Source organism: Boleophthalmus pectinirostris, unplaced genomic scaffold (genome assembly GCF_026225935.1).
Source record: "Boleophthalmus pectinirostris isolate CB_2022bp ecotype Guang Dong unplaced genomic scaffold, ASM2622593v1 HiC_scaffold_12, whole genome shotgun sequence".
Lineage (NCBI taxonomy): Eukaryota > Metazoa > Chordata > Actinopteri > Gobiiformes > Gobiidae > Boleophthalmus > Boleophthalmus pectinirostris.
In genome coordinates this window covers 26,754,994-26,782,426 of record NW_026571018.1, presented here as the reverse complement: position 1 = coordinate 26,782,426, position 27,433 = coordinate 26,754,994, and the positions used below count along the sequence as shown (strand labels likewise).

The following is a 27,433-nucleotide window of genomic DNA, read 5'->3' as shown; positions in this document are numbered from 1 at the left end:
GTTGATGCTCTGTACACGTCTGTGTGTCCAAGTAAAGACATATCAAGACTATACATTTGAATGCAATTTGTCTTCATAGTAGAAACTTTCGCCAATTGACAATACACATAGAAACTCTACAAATGTTCAACTTGATCACGGTGAATTATCTCAGTTTATTTATTCAACTACACAAAAATCTGAAAAGTGGCAACAATATTTGGGATGCAGAGTTTATTTTTTTTAAATACAAAAATACTTTGACATTTAACAAGATTGGGGGGAAAGGTGCACAACGAAGTTGCATCAAGTAAAAAAACAAGCAGATTCAGGTACTCGCTGGTTGGGGAATAAGTGAATCCCTTCAATCCATTAGTGGAGGCAACTTCCATATGCTTCGAGTGCTGACAGGACTGTCGTGTCCTCAGCCAGATTTAAAGTGCCTTTCAGTGTTCAGAGGCAGAGCATCATTTGATCTCAGTTTAGACGATATATTTGAAGCTGTAGGTGGCCTCGCAGGAGAGCTTCATGCCTTTACATCGACAGCACAAGTCCTGGCGATGGGGTCTCTTCATGTTGATGTGCCTCTGCTTTCTCTCACACACACAGGACGTTTGAGCACAGCCCTACAGACACATAGAAATATCGATCAAAAACTTAAGTGCTGCTCAGACCTAGTGCGAGTTTACCTTGCAGAGGATAGACTCCACTCTGTAGGGGTTGAACCCCACCTGGCACTTCCGACAGAGCTGCTTGAAATACACCTAATGATGAAAACAATTAGTTACTGCCAATTCAGGTGATCTGCTTTAAATTGTTCTAGCCTATATGGGTGGACCTTACCTTACTGGTTCCAGAGATGCACCACACATAAGCACTCTCCCACCGGACGTTGCACTTTTTACAGTGGAAAAAGCCATATCTCTGCTCCAGAAACTGAAACAAAAAGTTTTTGTATTAGATCTTGCTGAAAGGGTACCATGTCAGCGTGCATATGACATTGAGGGGGGCAGTAATTAGAGAACAGATTCAGATTGAATATGCCACTATTGAGCTCTAATACCTGCAAGCTGGAGCCTTTTGAGGCCAGGTGAAGGCTCGTGTCCGGGACCTTGACAGGTTCGTCCTCGCTGTGTTCCTCGGTCACTACGCTGTCCTCCAGCTCAGCCGTGTCCAGCTCACTGTCGTCTCCTACACTGAGCTTTTTGAGCAAGAGCCGCCGGTCAAACACCGGGGAGTAGATGGACACGGGCCGTAGGAAGCGCAGGTGACTGACTGGGGGGGTCCCGTCAGCAAGGAATACATCCGGACTCTTGGTGGATTTGGGGGACAGTGGGCCCTCTGTGTCCCTAGAGAACAGTGTCTTGGGACCAAGCGAACACTGGATGAGTTTGTGCACTTTAGCGTTCACTTGTACGCCGCAATCTTTGGTGTTGGCTTTTTTGTGCTGTGGGTGAACGGTGGGACTGGCTTGGGACAGGAGAGCCTTGCAGAGCTCCAGATAGTTCAGGCCATGTGGTGTAATAAGGCGGCCTTCTCTTTTGCCCCATCCACTGCTTGGACCCGGGACTCCGCAGAAGCCGAAGGGCGGAAACGTAGACAGGAAACCCTCCATCCTCAAGCCATGAAACCAGACTCACTTCGCCCTGTGCCCGTTTATCACGGCCACACGGCCGCAGCTGATTGTATGATTGAAAACAGGAGCGAGCTTCTCGAAACGCTGTGTTGGAGCGCCCCCTACAGGACGACACAAACGGGGCATTTCAGAAACATTTCTGAGAGCATTATAAAATATGCAACTGTGCACACTTTACCTACTGCCTTAAATGAACATATGTCAAATATATACATTATTATACGCAAAAAACAAACACCCTAACATCTTGAAAAGAGATCCCCTAATGCATTAATTAATTCGTTAAACAAGTAATAGCTATTAGTCGATTTTATCTTTAGAACTGACACAGACCTAAGACTGATTTGATCCACTACATTGTCTGACTCTTGTTATTATCCCAAGTGGCTGATGGTGATGACAGACCTGTGATCCAGATAGAGAGAGGCTGTAGGTGTCGCTGTACCCCCACAAATGGATGCTGCCCCTATGGGCACTGGAGCCACTCATATTGGCGCCATTTTGGAGCAGGAGGGGGAAGAGCTGCAGAAGAGAGGACACGACTGATCACAGTTCACCGTTACAGGCAAGAGAATGCATTTATAAACCTATATTTTCTATTGAGCACTAGAGATAACGCTTGGCACAGACGTGGGAGATCTGATGTAGTTTGGGATGTGTTCGTGGTTCATCCATCTTTACGGCGCTGAGCGGAACAGCGCAGCCCGCCGCGCTGCCTCTGTTCCCGCAGCCGTCAGAGCTCACAGCGCTGCTTCTCCCGGTCCAGCGGCAAAAAAAAATGCTAGCTGTTTTCAAGCCTGTATTTCAACTTTGACATCTAGAAAATATTTGCTCTTAATTCGTCCACACGGATAAGTGATTTTTAACGCGCCACTGACAAGTATAATCATTTATTGAGTGTACTGCTGTTGTATCTGTCCGCCCTCTGTCACTGATGGCTGCGGCTAGGCTAAATGCTAGCGTTAGCTTCAGTTAGCATATAGCCAGCACATTGCATTGAGGAATCGCTAGCTCCGAGGCTACCAGCGGCTAATTTGATTAGCTTCGCTACTGCCAACCCTATGTTGCCAACAACAGTACAGTAATAATGCTGTCGGTGAAGTGTGGTCCTTCACATGCCGCTAGACACACTACGGACACAATTAAAGGAAGCAGTGAAAGCTGATTGTTTATGATTGGTCATAAAACGCTCAGTAAAGCTTCAGTGTTGCCTTTTGCTGGTGTACGCTTTCTGGACTCCATTATTATGAAGTGGAGTTCCTAATGGACTGAACCGCATTGCTTTCTTTTGGCGGCGGGGTGTGCAAGGCTGAATGAATGATTACTTTAATGGCTCGTTGCTTTCTTGATTGATTATTCAAACTACTTTTTATGAGTCCTGCGGGTTACTAAAATGAGATTGTACCGCTGCGTGTATAAATACATCACACAACAAAAGGTTGTTACTGAACGTTGTCGACTGAAGAATAATGTTAGCAAAAAAAAAAAAAAAAGCTGTTGTAAATGATGTTCAGCCTCTGAGCTGCAGCGGTGCGTCGTATTTTGTTTTGACAAGAGACGTGTTTGGTTGGTCAACTAGTAACTCATTTTTACTTAATAAATAAGTAGTTTTTGTTAATCTGAAAAGTCACACGGAGAATCAAGAGGATTCTTGTTTAAATTAACACGTTATTTACTTACTTACTACGCTTTTTGTGAACAGTATATTTTGTTAACAATTTACCTGTTGTTATATGGTTATTTCTCTGTGTATGGTGCTTACTGTACATTTTATGGCCTTCATGTACCTGGTTGGGTTTATTTTAAGGGATGCTAAGTATTTTTGAAAATGTGTTTCTTGTTGGACCTGGACATTACTCTTAAGAAGGTTTATAGGTTGTAATAGTGGTTTCTGTTTGTGTTTACATGCGGTCAGCCCAGGGAGTTCTCCTTCAGCACCAGCTGCTGCTCTCCTTTGTGTTTACTGAGGCTCTGCTGCCCCTATGTTCATCTAAGGAGGACAGACTATGTCACTGTGTCAGAGTTCAGTGTTTAGCAATGCTTATGAGACTGATTATGTACATTCTCATGGGCAAGCCTTATCTTTTTATTATTTTAGTAATGCAGCATAGAGGATATGTGTCCACAAGTACTTGATTTCACTGTGGGTTTTTTGTTCCAAAAATACATAAATGAAGATCTCAAAACTAGAGACCGTTATGAGGTTTTTCATGGCCAGTGAAGATTGTTTAGAATCCAGAGCACCCGATGGCCTATAAGCTTTGCCATTATTTTTTGACCAATACATTGAGCCAATTTTGATATTTTTTGCCAAATTGTGTAATTTTAATTTATAATTAACAAACTTTGAAGATGATCACTGATTTATTTATAAATATCAGCCAACCGGTATCGATCCATCTATTCAAAACCTGTATTTGCTATAATACTGTAGTATAACTGTTACAGTTATAATTTGTATGATTGTCTTGTCTTTATTATATAATTCATGTATATAATAAGTCATTGTGCTGTAATGGCAGCATAGCAGAGCATTTGGGCTAATTTGATATTCAAAAGCAATGAGTCATTCACATTGTAATAACACTTGGTGGATTATAATTTTTACATATGAGATCCATGTGGTATTGATGAAATGTAAAAAAAAACAACATGCATTTTGTGAGGCCACATCACTGCAAACATTACATTGGAAAAGACCAAAGAAACCTATATGTCTGTTTTAGACTTTAAAGTGCTTCTTCTAATCCCTATATCGCAGGGAAGCATGTTGTGCTTGTCCATTGTGACCGTTTACCACTGTCAAGTTGAAGTTAATTATTCCCAGGTTGATGGTATTTTCACTACACAGGAGGAGAAATCCTATGTTCTGAACCTTGATTGGTCAGCTGTGTTGCTTACTGTCAGTGGCTATGTTTATCTTATGTTTAGTGATCCAGAGAGTTGACATAGAGAAGAAAGGGCAAAACAACGGAAGAAAGAAATGGTAAATGACTAGTGTTATATTGTACCTTTTAATAGACACTCAGAGCATTTTATATCAAGGAGCCATTTACCATTCATACAATAATGTATGCATACACTGGAGACAAGGCATGGTAAATGTCTTGTCCAAGGACACAACAACACTATGCACCTGTGGAAGTGGGATTTGAACCAACATGTGGCATTAATGGGTTTGATTTTTACACAAAACTTAATTACTTCTATGGAAAAATAATTTGCCTTTACATTGTGCACTACAAGCAACAGAGAGAGGGACAGGGAAAGGACCTGAGTTGGAGAGATTGTGTGGCAGCAGCTGTGGGATGTAAAACCAGGTCAGACTGGAGCTGTAGTTGGCGTCAGTCCTTGTTCCACTGATGTACGGCTCCTGTCTGCTTTTAAACCAATGAAACTACTGCACTGAATATCATGATTCAAAGCATTTCAGTATCTACCAACAACTGTGTGTTCTAAGACCTACTGACCCAAACTCTTGGTAATTGGCAATTCCTCTTTGGAAAAGGAAAGCAGATCTACACTGGAAACTATTGCTGATAACAAGAAAAAGAAATATTTTCTAACTGTTACTGCCCTCTACTCTGACCCATGGGTACTTGGAAAACCAAGCGTGTAGTGATGTTGGAACCAGCTCTCAGCCAGTTTGAATCAAAAGTGGCTCTATAGAAAAATTGAACTCTGATGTGATGTCTGTCCTCCTTTGTCAACTTTAATTTGTTTAAAATGATGGAATAATTCACAAGGCTGAAATGAGGGATGATACTTTCAGAAAATTCTGTACTGAAATGCAAGCAAGGAAATGTTTGTTGATTTTAAACCCTGTTTATTGTGATTGTGACCACATTTGTGCAGTTTACAGGTTGCATTTGTATTAGGAATGTCATTATTAGCTGGCAACTACCAACAGTTTTACACAGAATAAGCAAACCACACTCAACCACTGATTGTCTGAAAGTTCTGAGTAATGGAAAATCAACACAAAATTGGACTTGTAGAGGCACCACAGTAGACCCTCTGTTTACTCTATGTAGTTGTTGACTTTACTGCTTATAAGACTTACTTCGTCATCACTAAGCCCAGATGGTGCAGTGAAAATATTAAAATGAGCTTCAGTCCAAATAACTTAATCTTGTCCCGTTGCATCATCCACTAATGAAAGTATCTTCTGGGGCATATAGTGCCACAGCCTTGACTGATGAGCAGGCTTTTGGGTTTTAAAAGGAATATATTGAGTACTCAGTTGAGATTATTGTTTGTAATGGATTGCTTTAAAACAGCTCATCAGTTCATCATTAAATTTAAATAAAAGATGCACTGATACATCTGATGCTGCTAGGATTCACACTGTAAAATGGACTGAATTTGTATGCATTTGGAACATGTGTTAGGGCAATCCATTGACTATTCACTGCTGACCACTGTTGATGGTGAATGTCTCATAGTTTTTGTACAGAATACAATACTATTAGACGGTTACTGACAGAGATACTAGTATTGGTAGGGATGGGACAAAATCTTGTGAGACAAAATAAAATAAAATAAAAAATCCTTTCCGATTAACTACACTTGATGAGATGCACTGTTACAGTGATAGCAAATCTATACAATAAAAAAAAAAAAAATCTGTCATAGAAATATATCAAAATCTTGTCTTGTCTCGCTCTCATGGGTTAAAATCATGTCTCATCTCTTAGAAACTGTATTGGTAATCTGCAAAGCTGGTAGAAAGTATTGATCTGGGGGTGACAGTAGCGTGAGAGTGTTTGTCCACTGATCCGAAGGTTTGTGGTTCAAATCCCATAAATTATTGGTTAAGTGGTCAGATCCACTGACCCACAGGTTGGCGGTGCGATTCCAGCTCCCACAGATGAATGCTGCCATTGTGTCCTTGGGCAAGACACTTAACCAACCTTGCCCACAGTGTCTGCGCACTGATGTGTGTCTGTGAATGGGCGGAAAGCGTGCCTTGAAGGTGGTAAAAAGCTACTGTATATAAAAATGTGACCATGACCATTTACCATCTTGTTGTCAGGGCTGTTATGTAGTGCACTGGTGCACATAGGAGGTAGAAAGTACGATATACTGTATATACAGATAAATAAACAATAGTATTCAAACTTCTTACCAGATAATAACCCCAAAGCAGGATTATCCCAGTGAATGTGTTTTGTAAGTGAACCTTACTGTAAAAACATAAGTATTTAATTCTAGTATCTATAAAGCATCATATGTAAATTATTCAACCAGCTCAAATGTAATTTTTTTGTAGCATTAATTATAAGTACAGATGATAATTTTTGAGCCTGACAAAAATATTATTCTTTTTATATAGTGATTATTGTGACAGGCCTTTAGTCAACTGAAGGCAAAAGCCATGCCAGAAACAGCAGTCATATATTGATGAGATGATGTAATGTAACTTGATGCTGCAATAATTCAGTGCATATGAACAGAAGCAATCCAAGTCTTTTATTTCAATATGTTTTATTGATTGTAGTCCTTGTGTTATTAGCTTGTCTTCATGATCATCTCAAAAGCCCCTCTGAGTGCTTGTTTTGATTAAACCATGATGAGCTCTTTGTGTTGCGACTTCCACTTTACACCAGAGCAGCTTAACTCAAAGCCGGGCTGAGCTGAGCCTAAACCCACTATTGTTCAGACGGATGAACCCCCATCAGCACTGGATCTAGACAAAGGCATACCTCTATACACAACACCTGATCTCAACTAATAAACTAAAACCATACTAGAATTAGGCAAGCTACAACACTAATTAGTCAGTCTAATATGAACTTGTTCAGTACAGCCTTCACAATAACAGTACACGTGCATCTCGATATGCTGTGTCTTACTCCTTCAAGTTAGGCAATGTCGATTTAGACCATTTTAAACTATTGTATCATTGTAAATGCAATTGCATCTAATTGTTTGATTGTGTTAAGAATTGTTCTGTTTGTGAACTACCCCATAACAGACTACTCCACATCAAACCTATAGTTACTCAGTCGTATTCCCAAGTGCCAAGAAGCCAACTGAAACGAAAACAACATGAAGGGCAGTTCAATCGATCTTGTGCAGATCACCCCGTTTTCAGTGAAGTATTCAGAGACGTTCATATATCCAATAACTGCAGTGGCAATGATAGTCTTTGCCAACATGCAGTAAAATACAAGGCTGTAACATTGAAAGCCAGAGCACATTCCGCATCATCTGAACGCAATAAACAAGTGCAGTCATCTTTGCTGTGAGGCCATAATGAAACAGGATAAAAATCTCTCTGAGTGCAGCAGAGTCGCGCCTCCTGTTCCCCGTCCAAGGCTGTTCGCTGTAAATACCTCTGAATATTTAAAAGAGTGTGGTTGTGAAAATGTGCCGAAGCTTTGAAAAGATCTGTTTGTCTTGTTTTCATCTGTGCTTTAGTAATAGGTTTTGGCATTTTAGGTTACATTTATTTACCTTTTTATGATGATATTTCCAAGAAAAACAGGATCTAGCAAGAATATTAGGGCTGAGTATTGGCAAGAATCTCTCAATATAATATAGATCTCATATCCATGTTTATTCTGTAAAAATGTCTTGTGTAATTTGTTTTTTGCAATGTCTAAACAAAATGCATTGGAATTTCCATGGGCTTAAATATCATAATGCAATTGCTTTATGAATAACTCACTCAGGTTAGACTTGTTCTCTATTTGTCGGTATGTAGTTTAATGTAGTAATTTCTAATGTAGAAATTTCTAATGAGGCTGAACCTCGAATTAGAATCAGTGTACAGCCTCTCTGTATCACTGCACATATTGTCAAGAAGTCCATCACAATCTGTAGGTGAAATTAATGTTTTGATCACAGGCCTAAACAATATGTCACAATTGCAATTACAATTCTTGTACACACCAAGGCTGACCAAATGGAAAAAAAGCTGAGTTCTGATAATGAGCCTGGCTCGGAATGCACATATGGTTTATGAATAAATGAAACATTATGGTGCACATCTGCTCTGTAAACTTTCACTCAGTAGCCGTATGTTAACTGTTTGAATCCTTGATTTTTGGAAACCATGTCTGCATGCTGTGTATGTATGAATATGTTGGGTTTGTAGTGACTGAGTGTGTGTGTCTTGTCTAGAATAAGCATAGTTTAAGAAGGCTCTTGTTTACAAAGGTAAATGACTGTGGTGTATTTATTGAGATATTGATAATTTCTCTGTTATTTACTTTGATAAAATAGCAGTGCACTATAAAATCTACTGACTGTCCATGAGCTTAAAGTATCTGTTTGCCTCTGTTTCATCAGGCAGTGAAGAGCTGAGAGGATGGCTCACTCTAAAGCTCGAGCCGCAGACGGGAAGGTGACCTACCCTCCGGGGGTCAAGGAGATCTCCGATAAGATCTCCAAAGAAGAAATGGTCCGTCGACTCAAGGTGCATAAAAATTACAACTTAAGCTTTTTGCTGAAGCACACCAAAACCTTTTTAGTGTTTTCAAATATACAGTGATTTGGTTTGTTGGTTTCTTTTCCCAGTGAGAGGAGCCTCAGCTGTTTACTGAGAGGCAGAAATGTATTATGTAATGATGCTGTATTTAGTGGTTTTTGAAAATGCTTTTCAAATTGCAAAAGTCTAATTTGCTATTGGGCAATTAAAAAATCAATAACACTTTATCATTTATCAAAGAGGTGCTGCTCAATTAATCGAGACAAAGATTCCGTCAGTTCTAATTGTCAAAGTTTATTTTGGGTCTTTTTTTTAAATGGAGAATTTCATTTTTTAATAAAGTATTAAGTAAAAAAATATAGTGATTGATCAGTATGAATAAACAATAATTGTGATTCATGTTTTCAAATCGCCCATATATGTATAAATTCCACCTGAGCTCATCGCTCATCTGTCACTGCACCTGTCCCGCCTGCAGATGGTGGTGAAGACCTTCATGGACATGGACCAGGACTCGGAGGAGGAGAAGGAGCTGTACCTGAACCTAGCTCTGCACCTTGCCTCAGACTTCTTCCTTAAACACCCCGACAAAGACGTACGTCTGTTGGTGGCCTGCTGTTTGGCCGACATCTTCAGAATCTACGCCCCTGAGGCTCCGTACACCTCTCCTGATAAACTCAAGGTAAACAACTGTGCAAAGAAACTCAGAGGAGGGACCAGCAGACTTATGAATCATTCAGTTTCATTATTTAAACACTTTTTTTAGGTCTACAATATTTATTATGTATGTCTGTAGTCTTCAACACCCAGATATTTAACTTGTTTTGGAGCTAGATATTTTTCATTTGAAAAATTATCACTGGAATACTGGAGTAATACTTGGAAAAATTTCCATTAACAGGTGTGCAAATTTTAACTTTTTTCCAGGACATTTTCATGTTCATCACAAGACAGTTGAAAGGACTGGAGGACACAAAGAGTGCCCAGTTCAACAGATACTTCTATCTGCTCGAGGTGAGGCTCATTGCAAACCTTTTCTTTTTTTTTTTTTTTTTTTAGTTGAGTATTTACCAATTTGTTATCTGTGAAGGAATGTCAGTATGTATCAAACTGCTTGAGTCATACATTATATAATGTGCATGGTGAGGATGGCCCGATGCAGGTTCCAACCCAACAGAATTGGGACTTTTCTATGTCATGCCAACCAAGTTACTTTCAGAGTGATTTCATTTCTAAAATTCAGTTTAGTTGGTTGCTTGAGGATTTCTTGCCTGTGAAACAACCTCTCAAGTCTACTGCTGAAGCTCCATGAGAATCTGAGATTAAATATTTAGCATTTCATCAGATTTCACATTCATTGCCTAACTTAATAATATTTCCCAACTCAATGAATAAAATATGCTCGTGAAATGCAGTATTCATGCAAGAGCCTGACCAGTGAGAACCATTTACTTGTGAAATGAAGAGAAATATTTCTCCTCTGTAACCCTCTCCTCACTCAGATGATTTTTTTTCATTTTCCATTAATGTATGTATCTAAGATGGCAAATTTTTACATTTACATTTTTTACTAGGCCTGTCACGATAAACGATAGACTTATCGTTCAATACATGATAAATGGAACTATTATTTTGGCGGGGTCAATATTTATCATGGTTACCTTTTTTATTTTTTGTGGTTATTTTTTCTGCAATATGGTAAGATTTGAGCTGTTACAATTAATCTTGCAATCGTGTTGCATTTTGCTATTTATTTATTGCACCCCATGTTTTTTAACATATTCTTAGAATACATTTTTGAGATAATAATTCATGCTTTATGGTTTGATTTCAATAATTTATCATTTAGATTTACATCAGCAATATATTGCACCTTTTAAAAAACTGTTAACATGACAGGTCTAATCTGGATTTATGTTATTTTGGTATATGTTGGTCTTGACCTTGCTATATTATGATATATGCATATTAAAAGTATTCATTTACCTGCACCCCATCTTCATTAAAGGTGACATGTAAATGTTCGATACTTTGCCACAGGCACAATGTTCCACAGTAGGGCATTACACCTGTCTATATGGCATTGATTAAATAAAATATACCTTGAAAAACGGGCATTATTAATGTGAACTCACTCTCCTTTCCACTGATCTGACTTGTAACTTGGCATGATGGTGTCACCTGCTTGTTTTCGCTGAGAAGTTTTTTATGCCTTACTGTGTAACATTCAAAGTAAAGCAAGTACATCTCCATTGAGACAAGAAGACAATACCAGAAAGTTACTTGGTACACCTTTTAAATATAGACCTGTATTAGATTACACACATACAGTGTGACAGTACAGTTTTCACTGAATCCCTGTTACTTTATGTGCAGAACATTGCCTGGGTGAAGTCCTACAACATCTGCTTTGAGCTGGAGGACAGTAACGAGATCTTCACTCAGCTTTACCGAACGCTCTTCCAGGTCATCAAGTGAGTCCATGTTTGAGGTGTCTCCATTGCACAGCTGTTTCCTGGTCTTCCCCTTGCTCATATGGGCGTTTTACCGCAGTAATAACAAGAGCCGGTGCCTGCAGCTCAGTCCAGTTGTTTGTATTTGATTGCCCTTCTCTTCAGTTTTTTCCACAACCTTGAGGCCTGGATCCTGACTGCAGTGCAAATTTGGCTTTTTGCCCACAGAGAGCTAGTGAACAATATTGGCTTTGTGTGTAGTATAAAGACCACAGATTAATAATTGTTTGCAGCTAAGACAAAAATGAAGGAAAATTTAGCAATTTTGTGTTTTGGGGAGAAAGAAAAAGGTAATTTAGAGCCAGGCTTTGCTGAGGTAAGTCACCAGCCACAGAACAAATGTAGGTTAGAAGTTTTATCTCCTGCTGTCAGACAAGTGCACCCACACCACATGCGCATGGACGCTGTGGAGGCTGCTACTCCCAAAATGTGGAACACTGCAAGTAAACTACACTATTCCTGTGCTGTAAAAACAATTATAGTTATGTTTTGTTTTTTGTTTTTTTTAATATCAGTAACCTGTCAGATTGCTGGTGATGTATGACATAGTGGCTTTATGCGTTGATATCGCTGGCCATATTAGACCTTATGGCAATATGAAAATATCAAATCTTTATGTTTTGTCCCAAAAGAGTAAATTTGCTTTGTAACTTGGCAACTGCATAACATTAACATTAACATATTAATAGTATGGTAAACAATTGACAAAAATATTTTACATCAATGTGAGGATAGATTTTGTTTGTTTTATGGATAGAAGTTGGTTATTTTTATTTTTACCTTTTGAAATTTTGTCTTTAACCTGATCAGTCAGAATGATTAAATCTGCCACCCTTCCTCATACTAAACAGATGTCATTGTGTTGCATATGTTCTGTTAAAATCTACAATATGAAGGTGTGAAATTCAACACAGATTGCTGACCCCAGCCTTGTCTCCATAGTAACGGACACAACCAGAAGGTGCACATGCACATGGTGGACCTGATGAGCTCCATCATCTGTGAAGGAGACACTGTGTCCCAGGAGCTGCTCGACACTGTGCTCGTCAACCTGGTCCCAGCGCACAAGGTACACAATAATGATTGACTTTACCACAGTAATATAGTATAGGCCCCTGTGGAAGCAACACGTTTATCTTCTGTTTGTCTACTTATGTAAAGTGTTTTGGGGTATCTTGAAATAAGAGTTGTAGTAATAATAAAAATAATACATAATAATATCGTTTATTATTATCATTATTATTAACTGATAGGTAATGGAGTACTGAGATAAGCATTCACTCACCAGTGGTTCAAACTTTCATACTGTTTTACCCTTGGCCAAGACCATATTACTTTACAACATCATCAGGCTGTAATAGAGACAATTTAAAGAGAACAATATTTTGTCACAATGGTCCATTTACCGTTTTGCCCTTTCCATAATTTGAAACTATGTTTTTTATATTTGTTTATGATATACAAGTTTTTAAACCTGACCTCCTAGGTTTAAAAAAATAAAAATACAAGTTGATTTAAGGAGAGGGAATGGAGACACAGCCTGAAGGCTGCACTGGCCTCCAACGTTGTTTTGGTAGTGGACCGTTCAGGACAAGTTTGTCTTGGCTGTAGACTCTGGAAATGCCATTTTCTATACTTTCAATTCAGTGAGACCCCTGCAGGTGAATGTGGGTATTGCAGTAAGAACAAAGATGCTCTAGTCTACCTAATGAATACATTTAACTAGGCACACATTTTTGCTACTTGGAAAATATATTTTAAATTTTTCCTTTTTCCTAGAATCTGAATAAACAAGCCTACGACTTGGCGAAGGCTCTGCTGAAGAGGACAGCCCAGGCCATTGAACCATACATCACCAATGTAAGCTCACAGTTCATATTAAACACAACATGGGGAATATAGAAAGAACTGCGTCATCTGCACTTATGCATTCAAACTGATTTAGTAGCTACTTCACAATCCCTTAAGGAATGTGCATCCCACTTTCAGTACTTTTCAGTACTTTTACTACTTTTCAGTAGCAAAAGTATCAGCTTTTTTATTCTGCCAACAAAAAAGTGACAGTGGTTATGATATTTATACTCCATTGTATTTTAATGTGGAAATGCATTTGACAATAAGGCAAATAAATTACATTATGTTTTGGTGCATCATTATTAAAGTAGATTCTGTCTATAAAATAAGCTTATATGACAGAAAATGAATGAAGATTGTGTAACTGTATCATCTGAGTTTATGGTGAACAGCTGTGATCATGAATAGATGTCAAATTTGTTCAGCCTGACAGTCAGTATTGTAAATGTCATGGTAGGATGGTCACAAGAATTTCAGATCATGTTTTAGAGGTACACTAGACTTAAAGCCATTATTAAGTAAATATGAATATATGAATCCTATATATTTTTCCCCTTCTAGCTAATGGGGATATGGCAGTATGGTCTGATTTACTGACTTCATGAACAAACAACTCTGAATTAATTTTATTTCACATTGTATAATAGTTTACCATTTCCATTAGGTTTATTGAATCACTTGAATCAACTGTAACACAGCAGCCTAATAGAAATGGCTCTTCTTTACAGGAGCTTAGTTTAAGTATACACTGAATTGAAATGATTAATTTTGCTTCTAAAATTGGATAATATGACCTGAATAATTGTGATTGTCATTTTGGCTCAATCAGTAATTTCATCTTCATCATGAGGTCTGTCCTCTACTGTGTGTGTATAATATGATGAAACTGATCTTAACACTATTTGCTCTGCCTCTCTGATCTTCTCTGCAGTTTTTTAACCAGGTGCTGATGCTGGGGAAGACGTCTGTGAGTGATTTATCCGAACATGTTTTCGACCTCATTTTGGAGTTGTACAACATTGACAGTCATCTGCTCCTGTCTGTGCTGCCACAACTAGAATTCAAACTCAAGGTAATACAAAATCTAATTTAAACCATGACTTTAGAAAATACTCTCTTTGCTGCCTTTTTTATTGTTGTTATTATAATAATAATAATAATAATAATAATAATAATAATAATAATAATAATAATAATAATAATAATTATAATAATATTACGGTCTACTCTGGTTAGGATCTTGGTACAACAGTTACTGAATCGTCATTTCCATATGAATTACTTCTGCTGTGAATCCTCAACAACATGTAAATGTATACTATAAATGTGTATTTTGGTAGTTTTCTTGTTGAGGAAGAATTGATGGAAGTTATCAGAGAGTATGTGTCCATATTTGTTATTCATTTTAACCACTGCCTTGTTCCACTGGACGAGAACCCCAGTGTTATGACTGATATATTAAATTCAACATAAATCATTCAACAAACCAGCTTGTAGTATAGTGAAAGTGAAGTTTTCTCCTCAAAGATCCACTTTCCACATGTTGGGATGGAAAAGACCAATTAATATAAATTTCTAACAATTTCCTTATTTTCAGTGGATCAGTTTATATCCATCTATAAGAGGCAATGACAATCACTGAGTGTTTACTATTCATATATACTATGCTTAGTCACCAAACCCTATTATACATGAGTGTAGCATTAAACTGCACTGCCTGCTTCCACATTACTCATAATAAATGATTTAATGACTGTTTGTTTTGCATCATCCTATTGCACTTTACAAGACAAATGGACCTATTAAAATGTAGCCTTATTACTATCATCTGTGGTGGCAGCAGAAACAACGCAGGATCTGCGTTGCTTCTCTCATTATTGGATTTTTTTCTCCACTTCAGATCAAAACACTCAAAGCCTTTTAGTCAATACACACACATATACACAGATAGAGAGGTGGGTTGATTCATATGAGAAAGATGGAGCAGTCAGCATAATGTTGCCTCTGCAGTATCTCTGATGGATAATCCTCATTAACTGTTAGTGCGGCCTGTATTTCACTCCAGTCTCATCAAAAATAATGGCTATGATAAAATCTCCCCCAATGCTCCACGGCTCGGTCTTTCCTCTGGGCCATTTTTAACATTTTTATCTTTTCTCTCAAATTCCCTTTCCTTTTCTACTCCTCACTTGTCCTCTCCTGAGCATCGTTCTTTTACGCCTTGTTCATTGAATCCACTGCGTTGAACCGATTTTTCTTTTAAGCCATAATGCAGTATGTTAAATCAGTCTGAAAGGGTCACCTCTTATCTGGGTTTTTTCCCAGTGGAGGAATACTTCACAGCCAGTTTACTGAATTCATGTCTAAAAATGACTAGATGGCAATATACACATATTGTACCATTGTTGTTATGGGCTAGGTTTAAAATGTACTATAAAGCTTTGCTTCATAACACGAATATTAAAAACAGTCCAACAGCAGCATCTGTATTTGAGTTTAAATGGTACATTCATAAAACAATAATTGTTTTGATAGGAAGATGATGGCTTCAGCATACAGTATAATTTTGAAATAAAAGGCTTGAATGTTTATATATTGTCCGAGCCTATTAAAATAGGGATTCTCAAAGTTACTTATATTTAGGCGAAACCCTGTTGTATAGCATCGGTGGGTGTGATTTTACTAAAGCCTTTAAACTTTGCTCTAATACTTGTTTTAAAGGGGTCTTTAAAAACATTAGATTCAAATTCTAGCAGATTCCTCTTCATTATTACTCTTATTTTTAGGCAACAAAGGTCGAACAATGAGTGTTTTCTCTCATCTCTATTTTACACAAGGCTGTATACAGATTTTTATATTTTAATTAATTAGCTTCTTTTGAAAACTATAACTATATGCTGTCTAGCTAGCCAAAAATCATAACTGATTAACAATTACTTTGATTGAACCAATAGCAGAAAGTCTGTCTTATACTTTGTCAGTACAACATAGTGTAAGGTTAAAAGTATAGCTGATTAAAAAATAATGAATAAAACCCCATTAATGACAAAAAGCAAAAGAAGGTCCAGAAAAGAGAGCTTATTGTGTTGTCATAATAATTTTATGATAAAAATAAAATCATAATGTCCTGAGTTGAACCTTTCTGTGTGTGTTTTCTGCAGAGTAATGACAATGACGAGCGGCTGCAGGTGGTGAAGCTTTTGGCCAAAATGTTTGGAGCCAAAGACTCTGAGTTGGCAGCGCAGAACAAGCCTCTGTGGCAGTGTTACCTGGGCAGGTGCGTCATCCACTGCTAAAGAAGAAAATATCAACATATCTAAACAATATTTCACTCATAACAATACAAGGACAAGCATCTATGGGAATATTGCATTTTTATGTAATCCAACCTAAGTCAATGCAAATGATAACTCGCATTCAAAATAACATTTGAAAATATTTGTTTCTGAATTTTTTTGTGTATTTTTGAGTTTTGGGTTTTAACAGTGGGCTGATGTGATCTTTTAGTTTCCATATTATATTAACAAAAAGTTATAATATGCTCATTAATTGGATGAATAGATTTATTAGTCAATTTGTTTTTTAGATTATGTTAAATTTAAGCCATTTTGGTATCAGAAATTGGCCTTGGCTTTCTTCCTCTTTTGACTGCTCCTAGCACAAAATGTATTTATTTTCACATTTGTATCAAAATATGATAGAGAGTTTCTGTCATGTGATAATAGCTTCTAGACCTGTAAGAAAGTCCATTTGAACAGCAGCAACACCCAGGGCTTGGATCTAACACAAAGAGAATAATTACTTTTCCTCTTTAAGGTTTAATGATATCCATGTTCCCATTCGACTGGAGTGTGTGAAGTTTGCCAGTCACTGTCTCATGAACCACCCAGACCTGGCAAAAGACCTCACAGGTAAGACACGTCAACAAAGGGAATATTACAGGTGAATAGAGAAGCAAATATGCTATGGTGATGTTATGTGTTAAGAACATGACAATATCATCTTGTATTTAAACTCTCATGTTTGCTAAACAACTAATTAAAACGAAAAGGATTTTAATCTGTTGAAACTTTAAAAATCCATTTAAGTGGTTACATCAAAATAATACTCAAATTTGAAAAGAATTTTTACTAAAATCACACCGCTAAAAGTAAAAGACTATTGCTCATCTCCATTGTGCTGCTCACTGCATCTCATATCCTTTTTCTTTCCCAGAATTCCTCAAGGTCAGGTCACATGACCCGGAGGAGGCCATCCGCCACGATGTCATTGTCTCTATAGTAACTGCAGCCAAGAAGGACCTGTCACTGGTCAACGATGCATTGCTCAACTTTGTTAAAGAGAGGACTCTGGACAAGAGGGTGAGTGCTTCCACCAGGCCCTTGAAAGTTGAATTAAAAATCACTCTGAAACCCATAGATTGTTTTCTTCCCTGCCTCTTGCATATTTAAAAGTTTTCTTTGCACCACTTCCAAATAAATAAATCCCTTCAGAGCTTTGCAGTGATTAAATGATGACTTTTCCTGCATCTCCAGTTCTACAACTCTAAAGTGCATGAAAGGTTTAATACAGAACTTGATCCTTGCAGTTGCCAGGCTTTCACATCCTCTGTCTCTTCTCAGTGGCGCGTTCGTAAAGAGGCCATGATGGGGCTGGCGTCAATCTACAGGAAGTACTCTCTGAATGGAGAGGGAGGGCGAGAGGCGTCCAAGCAGATCTCTTGGATAAAAGACAAACTGCTACACATCTACTACCAGAACAGTATTGACGACAGGTGCGCCTCTGCAGGAATAATACAAAAATACTTCATTTTTAATATTTTATCTGTCAAAGTTATAATTTGTATTATGATTTAAAAAAAATAATCATTCTGCGGAGAAAAATATATAATTAGATCTTTAAAAACTTTTTTTTTTCTTTTCTTGTTTTTAACAAGTTCATTGTGAATACAAGAATAAGTTCTTGAGTAACATTAGAGCTGGGTGATATGGCTATAAAAATGTACTTGTGATCTTATTTTGTGATCTGCTATATTGATGAGATTGTAATGCTCTGAGTGAGTGACAGGAATAATTACACCTTAAGGGCAAATAAAAGATTTGTGATAAAATCATAATGGTGAACTTGGCTCTAAAAAAATATATATTTCTTGGCATATTGCCCACCTCTAAGTAATATAATGGCATGAAGACTGAACGATCCTATAAAGTAGAAATGTGTATGTGGGTTAAAGACGCAGTATTTTTGTCTAATCTGATCCCTCTGATCGACAAGGGCCCATTATCTCACATCTCAGATAAACACTTGCCCACTGATAGTTTAGAATTCACCCTTTGACACACATCAGTTCGGGACATTTGGAGATGTTCTTCAGTGGATACAATTACTGAAAAATACAGTAGTTTTATGATTAAAATACATTTTAAACTTGAAAATGTGTCAGTTCTACTAAATCTATCATGCCTACCAGATTCTGACCTTGTTAAGGACAATGCTATTTTCAGGCTAACACTGTCTGAATGATTATTTTCTCTACACTCAGTTTTACGAAGCTCATCCGGACCATCTTTATTATAATTTTATGACAAATCTCTATAATAAAACTGATGGTAAATCTTCTCCTTGCAGGTTATTGGTGGAGCGAGTCTTTGCTCAGTACATGGTCCCTCACAACCTGGAGACGACTGAGAGGATGAAGTGTCTCTATTACCTTTACGCCACATTGGACACTAATGCAGTCAAGTACGTTTCAGTAACTGCAATAAGGCTTTTACAGAACATATTGGCTTTTAAGGATTATTTATTGGTGTATTAAGTATGTAGTAGTACTAATTGGCATACCATTGACATGTACAGAGGAGGGATAGTGAATATATAGGTTGAAGAATAGTGTTGAAGAATAATGTGTTTTTTTTCTCAAGGTCTCCAGCTATAACTTGGAGAGACATTCATGCATTCAGTGAAGAAGGATATGAAATGCATAGAAAGAGTAAAGAGGTTATTGTTGTGTTTTTATACCCATTTCTATTTTTGCAGAGCTTTGAACGAGATGTGGAAATGCCAGAATATGCTAAGGCACCATGTAAAAGACCTGCTTGACCTGATCAAAAAGCCCAAGGTAAATTAGTTTAATAAAATCTAAACTAAAATTATATTAGTTTTTTGAGTGTTCTTTTGTGTGCTTGTGTGTATGTGTGTGTAAAATACTCAATTGTTTTATGTTAATTATTTCAGTCTGAAGCTTCAAGCAAGGCAGTATTTGCCAAAGTCATGGTCATCACAAGTAAGTTACAGCTACAGGAAATATAGTAGCATTAACACAACTACAAAATTGGCACACAACTTGAACCTCTATTGTAATTGATTTTGTCCATAGGGAACTTGCCAGACCCAGGTAAAGCCCAGGACTTTGTGAAGAAATTGGCCCAGGTTTTGGATGATGACGAGCGGATCAGAGACCAGCTGGAGACCCTGGTCAGTCCCTCCTGCTCCTGCAAACAGGCTGAAATATGTGTGGTGAGTACCATCCTCAGGGCAGAAGAAAGGGAGAGTTCAACTAAATATGTCTTTTGTAAACTAATTTTATTTTAAAAACTCACTATGTTTTAAATATGTACCATTTAACTTTTCTGGTAGAGGCTCCATGGTATGGCATTAATTACACTTATACATAGTTCATATTGAAAATTATGCATGCTGGCAAGGTGGCTCACTAGTTAGACAACTTCATTGTCATCTGTGGAACATTTAAAGTCTCATTGAAGATACACTGGTGACCCCTTACCAGAAAAGTTATAGTTTGCCTTTAACTAGAATATGTAAACATTGTATTAGTATTATGTGTTGAGCTTTTAATTGTTGCATAGTGTCTTTTTATTTATAAGAATTGTAATGGTGAGTAAACTGGTATGTTGGTTATGTAGGTTGACTATTAATATAATTGTAGGAGCATTTTATAGACCTGGGTTTAATTCATGTCATTGATGGGATTGCTTGAGTGAATATATTTTGTTTATTTTCAGAGAGACATCACGAAAAAGCTCGGCAGCCCCAAACAACCCAGTAACCCCTTCTTGGAGATGGTCAAGTTCCTGTTGGAGAGAATCGCACCAGTTCACATCGACACAGAATCCATCAGGTCTTTTGACACAAACACAATTATACCGATGAAATTAGCATTAATCATTTGTGTTATAACTCACTTGTGGTATTCTGTTCAGTGCGTTGATAAAACAAGTGAACAAGTCTATAGAAGGCACAGCTGATGATGAGGAGGAAGGGGTCCCCACTGAAGAGGCCATCAGAGCGGGTCTAGAACTGCTCAAGGTGACTAAGAAATGATGAATACTATCTAACAATGAAAAACAACAAAAATAAAGTAAAAAATAGAGCACACAACATGACTAAAACAGGGTTAACCAGGTCTACATAACATTTAAATTGACCTCAAAGCAGAAAAAAGTATGTTAGTTAAATCTTTATGCTTCTGAACTCAGCCCAGATTATGATTTGTTTTTTGTAGTGCTTTGCAGCTCTTGTCTGTAAAGCTGTAAAATTATGTCCTTTTGTGTTTAAAGAAAACACTTGTCTTCCATAAAGGGCTTATGTTGTTTCTCCAGAGGCTTTTTATTGTAAATCGCCATCTGTAGCTCAGTCAGCTGTGATTAAATACAGTGTGAAACTAGGAACTCAAATGACACAAAGAACAACAGAAAGAGATTGTGCAGTGAAGCAGAATGCCTCCCTGTGGTTCTCCTCTTAGTCTGATTTGTACAGGTTTATAGAGATCGTAATGACACATTGGAAACTTAAACACTTTAAATGGCTTGTAGACTTTTTATTGTCAAGGGAATAATGCATGGTCACAGTGGTACATTGGTATACAGAAGATGTATAGTATCTATCATAATTAGGGATAAAAACAATTAAACAATGTGATTAAGTAAAAGGATAGAAGAATCAAATAAGTTGCAATGCATTACAATCTTTCATTTTAATGTGTTAATAAATTGGATTGTAATGGCACAATTGTAACAAACATTTGTCTTGTTGACAGGCACTTAAATCTTATGCAAGAGAAAATGTATGGTCACAGCACATTATATTCAAGATTATACTTAACTAAAAATATACATAAAATACAATATAAACAAACTATGGGTGATAAAACTAAATATCTATTAAAAAAAAGTTTGAGTTCATTTTGTGAAATCTTCTTGCATGTGTCTTGAATCAGGTGCTGTCTTTCACTCACCCGGTCTCTTTCCACTCTGCGGAGACTTTCGAGTCCCTTTTGGGATGTCTGAAAATGGACGACGAGAAAGTGGCTGAGGCCGCGCTACAGATCTTCAAAAACACAGGCAGCAAGATGGAAGAGAGCTTCCCCCACATCAAATCGTAAGTTTGATAGAAGAATAAAATGTAAATGTAGATAATTAATGTATTGATAATGACTGTTTTGCTCTTCTTGTAATGGTTATAAAAAGTAGCTTCTTTATAATTAAAATCTTATTAAACCATATTTCAGGTTTAACCACAGACACAAAAAAGAATAAAATTTTGTAACAAAAATACAAAATGGTGTGATTAAGAAAATGAATTAAAATCTGCCCAGTTTATATTAAAACATCAATATTGTACTGACCATTAAGCACACATTGATTCTTTTACATTGTTGATTCTGCTGCAGCGCTCATTGATATAATATACACTGACTAGTACTCTGTGCCCCCTAGTGTTTTGCTGCCTGTACTGCAGTCCAAGGCAAAAAGAGGCCCCCCTCGTCAGGCCAAATATGCCATCCACTGCATCAACGCTATGTTCACCAATAGAGACACTCATTTTGCACAGATTTTTGAGGTAAATAGAATACAATATCTTTTTGCTATATGCCATGAATGTAATACTGATATTTTGGTCCTCTCTAGCCCCTACACAAAGGCCTGGACCCTGCAAACCTAGAGCAGCTGATCACGCCCCTCACCACTCTGGGACACCTGGCACAGCTCGCCCCGGAGCAGTTTGCTGCACCCCTCAAATCTCTAGTCGCCAATTTCATCGTGAAGGACCTGCTTATGAATGACAGGGTAAATACATCCACTCATTATGGGATTGTAACAACAGAACAACAGTTTGCTAACATATATTATTTCTTTGTAGATCCCAGGCAAAAAGACAACTAAACTCTGGGTACCTGACGATGAAGTGTCTCCCGAGACTCAAGCAAAGGTTTTTATTATTATTTATTAAAGTCACTGGTGCTTAGTCATTGGTATCAATCTGTTTTGATGAACTCTGAATGCCAATGATTTGCACAAATTTGTTCCAAACATTATGTAAACTTTCATTCAATCTACTGCATATATATAAATGCTTTTATTCTAATAGTGAGATAAAATATATTGTATTTTATGCCTAGATCCAGGGCATAAAGCTGATGGTGCGATGGTTATTGGGAGTGAAGAACAACCAGAGTAAGTCTGGAAACTCCACTCTGAGGATGCTCACCGCCATTCTGCACAGTGACGGAGACCTGACAGAGCAGGGCAGGATGGGGTATGTAAAAAATAAAGAGTTTCGTATTCATTTACACAAAAAGAGATTGGGCATGAAATACCATTATGCAGGTGAATCATTCAATCTAATGCACGTTTTGTCCTTCCTGCTGCAGGAAACCAGACATGTCCCGGCTGAGACTTGCCGCAGCCTGTGCTCTGTTAAAACTGGCTCAGGAGCCGTGTTACCATGAGATCATCACTCTGGAGCAGTACCAGCTCTGTGCACTCGTCATTAATGTATGCATTACTGTATCATTTATTACTACTTCTACACTTACCAAGACTTACATTTATTTCTTTTACTACTTCCATTAATCTTTTTACTACTTCTACTTTATTTCCAATTTACCACTGCTATTACTATTACGACTACCTGTAACACTGCTGTTACTTCCAATTATTTCACCGTTGCTACTTCTATTATTACACCTACTTATTACTACCATTGCTGCCTCCAGTGCTATTATTACTATCACTTATTATACTGCTGCTAGCCTGCTACTATTACTACCTCTACCAATATGTGTACTTACTACTTTTTGCTGCAATAAATTTCTTTTTCTCCCCTTTGGTCCACATTCAGGATGAGTGTTACCAGGTGCGACAGTGTTTTGCCCAGAAGCTTCACCGGGGGCTCTGTCGCCTGCGCCTGCCCCTTGAGTACATGGCCATTTTCGCCTTATGTGCCAAGGACCCAGTGAAGGAGAGGAGGGCCCACGCTCGCCAATGTCTGGTCAAAAATGTCAACATCCGCCGGGAGTATCTCAAACAACATGCTGCTATTAGTGGTAAGGAAAAAAAATAAAGACATGCACATAATTGTACTTTTATTTCCATTTGGACTAAAATCTTTCTTTATTTGTTTATAGACAAGTTGTTTTCTTTGCTGCCCGAATATGTTGTGCCCTACACCATCCACCTTTTGGCTCACGACCCAGATTATGTCAAAGTGTCAGACATTGAGCAGCTCAAAGAAATTAAAGAGTACGTAATGTGCATTCTTAACATTAACAATTTATTTACACTGTTGACTAGAAGTCTGCATTGCTGACATGCTGACCTGTGAAATACATTTATTTTTTAGGGCTCTATGGTTCGTGCTTGAGATTATAATGGCCAAAAATGAGAATAACAGTCACGCCTTCATCAGAAAAATGGTAGAAAACATAAAACAGACAAAAGATGCACAGTTGCCCACAGATGCCAAAACCAATGAGGTACAGGAGGTATAGATGTATTTGGAAATGAATAACAATATATTGTATTAACACTGATCTTTCTTTGTGCTGTAGAAACTGTACACTGTGTGTGATGTAGCAATGAACATTGTTATGTCTAAGAGCACCACCTACAGTCTGGAGTCACCAAAAGACCCTGTGCTTCCCTCACGCTTCTTCACTAAACCAGATAAGGTTTGTATTCTTGAAAGACAACTTGTTAAATTTTTTTCATGCTTTATTATTTCTGTTAAATTCAATACATTTTGATTTTGTTTTTCAGAACTTTAGCAACACAAAAAATTACCTTCCTCCGGAGATGAAGTCCTTCTTTACTCCTGGAAAGGTAAATTGTTACAAGGGTTTTATAATATTCCTGCCATTTCCATATAACCAAAAATACATGTTGTTGTCCTCTAGCCCAAGTCAGCCAATGTTTTGGGAGCTGTGAACAAGCCTTTAGCATCAGCCGGGAAACAGTTGAGTAAAGCCTCTCGAACAGACACTGGTGACGATGACTCCTCGTCCAACCCAGCGTCCCCGAACCGCGGCAAGTCCAGGTAAGGGGCACAACTTCGCTGAAGTTTAAAAAATATGCAGTGTATTTCTCACTTCCTCACATCCACGTTTTGTTCTCTCCTTTAAACATTTTATAAACATGATGTGGATTAACTACAAGTTGAAAAAAATATCTTTACAGGCATGACAGTACGGAAAATGACCACAGTGAAAATGAAGATTATGGCCTTAACAGTGACAAGGTAACTATCTAAATGTAACCACTTTACAATTACATGTGTAATCCACTGACCTACATCATCGTCAATTTTGTCCAAAGGACATAGAGAAGCCACGTGGTCGTAAACGTGGTGTGACTTCCAGTGACGACACTGACAGTAAACCAAAACGCGGACGTAAAAAAGCAGTAGCTTCAACAACTGAACCTGAAGACCTGTGGGACGATGACACTAGACCAGAGGATGAACAGAACAGCCCTCCCAAAAAACGCAGAGGACGGCCCCCCAAGTCTGCCTCGGCCAATCAGGACTCTCCACCAAAAGGGAAGAGGGGCAGGAAGAAGGCAGCCCCTCCTCCTGAGGAAGAGGAGGATGAAGAAGAGGAAGAGGAGAGAGATGAGGAGATGGAGGAAGAAGAAGAGGAGGAGGAGCGCAGCAGTGATGTAGAGGTGAAGAGCAGAGGACGTGCTGCAAGAGGCCCCAGGCGGTCACAGGGGTAAGGCACATGTACTGTGTTTTTTGTGGTTGATGTTGTTACGATTTCAGATGGGCGGGGTCATGCTGGTGATTGAGTCCACAAATTTGTTATATACAATATTAATCCAGTGTATTATGCTCTATTGACCGTCCACAATTGCGACCAGCTATAATAGTCCATTATAGCACCACAGTTGGATATAATAATGAGATAAAACTTCTTTGGACCAAGTAGATGGATGCTGAGCTTTCTTTTTGATTTGTGTGAATTAGCTGAGTAAATGTACCATAAACCAGATTCAAATCTGCATTTTATAGGCTACCATATCCCACCATAGATTCTTCCATCTTCTATTTCACCCGCCTTCCATTTTGAAAAGAAAGATTTTAATTACAGTAAACGGATACAGTATTTGCTGTATCTGATGCACCTGTTTTTGATTTACAGGTCAGATTCAGCAGAGTCCACTCCACAGAAGAGAAGAGGACGCCCACCAAAGTCAGCACAGCCTGCGGCAAAGAAGCCAGCGTAAGATACAGTCCTTTTATGCCTACTTAGTGCAATAAAAGCATACATTTGAAGGAGAAATCTATCCAAACAATCAGTTGCTTTATTTTATAACAGATACTAATGAATAATATGCCTTATTATACTGCCTATTATTGAAATGAAATATTGAAATTTGCCTGGATTAAATGTATGCGTTTCTGGCCCAGGCGTGGTCGGAAAGCAGCAGCAGCTAAAGACGACTCTGAGGAAGAGGAGGAAGACGACGATGAAGAGCAGGAAGATGAGCCAACACCGAAGGTAGAATGTTGCATTATAATTATATACATTTTGAATAACAACGCATAAAATCAAATACACTTTTTTTGGTTAAACTTTAATATCAGTAGTGTACAAGGATTAAACTGAGATAAAATTAAGCACCATAAACTGTTGTAATGCAATGTTGACTTGTTGTGAATATTGAACATTTTATACAAATCAACCTACTTTAAATCATATTTTGGCTGCAAATCTTTGCTCAAATTCATCTTGAAATGAATGGAATTACACTTAATCAGAAGTGCACTACAAAGAGTGTGGTTTGGAGCATTTAGAAGCAAAAGGGGTGGGACAGAATTAGTTCAATAAACACATGCAATAGGAGATAGGGTGCCTCTGTAGCCAGGTGTGTTTCTCAGTGAGACTATCCTTAATCAAATAAAGTTCAATAACCTTCAGTTGATCTTGCCTGTTTTCTAAATTGATTAAAAAAATATGACACCCTTTTTCTTTTTCTTAAAATAATAAAATAATGGCATATCTATTTTTCCTCCTTCCCATAGGGTCGCAAGAAGGCAGTGGGCCGGAGAAGATGAATCTCCGTCAGCACCAGCAGGGGAGGCGCTTCTTGAGTTCACTCTTGTAGGAAAAGACGATACGAACATTATGAACTTTTTAAACTTTTTCATACGTTGACGCTCCAACTGTTACACAAGTTCACACTCTCGCATTCGCCATCAGTATCATCCTGCGCTGTGGGTTGTTGCATTGTGCTGCATTGTGCTGCCATTTGCCACATTAAATAGAAAATCTTTTAACAGAAAAACAAAAAAATCATTTGTAAATAGTCTCTTATGTCTGTTTCCTGTTCTGTTGTTGTTGTTCGTTGCTGACTGGGGGGATGTTGTCAAGCCTTATTTGCTTATGTTGATTCAAGTGCTCTGTTTGAAAGCAATATGTCAAATTCCCCCTTCTGTGTTCTATTTTAAGAGATTAATCTTTTTGTGATTGTTAATTGTGCATTTTACACTTAAAAAACCCTTGCATTTGTTTACAGCTCTGTATATTAAAGCCTTTTTTTACCATGTATGAAATGTCCAAATGTAGAGTTGAAAATTGTAGCGTGCCTGTCATTTTTTAGGTTAGCCTGACGTCATGCGCAGCTGTGGTTGTCGTAGTGTGTCACTGCTGTTAAACTTGGCTTCACATCCACCCAGTCAGACCTCTGTTGTATCAATATAATTCTCTATAAAAACTGA

At 37.9% G+C, this 27,433-nt stretch overlaps 2 protein-coding genes across 2 annotated transcripts; one reads left to right on the top strand and one right to left on the bottom strand.

The window, feature by feature from the left end:
• Nucleotides 1-135: 135 nt before the first annotated feature.
• Nucleotides 136-1,654, bottom strand: zar1l (zygote arrest 1-like). The gene is made up of 4 exons (XM_020923050.2): nucleotides 1,043-1,654; nucleotides 823-915; nucleotides 669-743; nucleotides 136-605 (listed from the first exon to the last, which is right to left on the bottom strand). The coding sequence occupies exons 1-4, from the start codon at nucleotides 1,592-1,594 to the stop codon at nucleotides 462-464; spliced, it is 864 nt and encodes a 287-aa protein (XP_020778709.1). The 5' UTR covers nucleotides 1,595-1,654; the 3' UTR covers nucleotides 136-461.
• Nucleotides 1,655-2,043: 389 nt separating this feature from the next.
• Nucleotides 2,044-27,433, top strand: pds5b (PDS5 cohesin associated factor B). Its single transcript, XM_055148453.1, has 35 exons — nucleotides 2,044-2,180; nucleotides 8,912-9,038; nucleotides 9,529-9,732; nucleotides 9,978-10,064; nucleotides 11,427-11,524; nucleotides 12,506-12,632; nucleotides 13,343-13,423; nucleotides 14,349-14,489; nucleotides 16,579-16,694; nucleotides 17,234-17,328; nucleotides 17,633-17,778; nucleotides 18,040-18,191; nucleotides 19,046-19,159; nucleotides 19,454-19,535; nucleotides 19,652-19,700; nucleotides 19,794-19,933; nucleotides 20,440-20,555; nucleotides 20,638-20,743; nucleotides 21,654-21,814; nucleotides 22,153-22,276; nucleotides 22,345-22,503; nucleotides 22,577-22,645; nucleotides 22,836-22,972; nucleotides 23,088-23,211; nucleotides 23,558-23,762; nucleotides 23,844-23,958; nucleotides 24,059-24,191; nucleotides 24,267-24,386; nucleotides 24,475-24,537; nucleotides 24,612-24,751; nucleotides 24,892-24,952; nucleotides 25,030-25,424; nucleotides 25,854-25,934; nucleotides 26,123-26,213; nucleotides 26,738-27,433. The coding sequence occupies exons 2-35, from the start codon at nucleotides 8,931-8,933 to the stop codon at nucleotides 26,768-26,770; spliced, it is 4,173 nt and encodes a 1,390-aa protein (XP_055004428.1). The 5' UTR covers nucleotides 2,044-2,180; nucleotides 8,912-8,930; the 3' UTR covers nucleotides 26,771-27,433.

Excerpts from the sequence above, each read along its gene's own strand:
- zar1l (XM_020923050.2), bottom strand. The coding sequence starts at position 1,594 with ATGGAGGGTTTCCTGTCTACGTTTCCGCCCTTCGGCTTCTGCGGAGTC. Across the intron at positions 916-1,042 it reads CAAAAGGCTCCAGCTTGCAG|TTTCTGGAGCAGAGATATGG; the intron begins GTATTAGAGCTC and ends TTTTTGTTTCAG. Across the intron at positions 606-668 it reads TGGAGTCTATCCTCTGCAAG|GGCTGTGCTCAAACGTCCTG; the intron begins GTAAACTCGCAC and ends ATGTGTCTGTAG.
- pds5b (XM_055148453.1), top strand. The coding sequence starts at position 8,931 with ATGGCTCACTCTAAAGCTCGAGCCGCAGACGGGAAGGTGACCTACCCT. Across the intron at positions 22,504-22,576 it reads ACCTGCTTATGAATGACAGG|ATCCCAGGCAAAAAGACAAC; the intron begins GTAAATACATCC and ends ATTTCTTTGTAG. Across the intron at positions 25,935-26,122 it reads CCTGCGGCAAAGAAGCCAGC|GCGTGGTCGGAAAGCAGCAG; the intron begins GTAAGATACAGT and ends TTTCTGGCCCAG.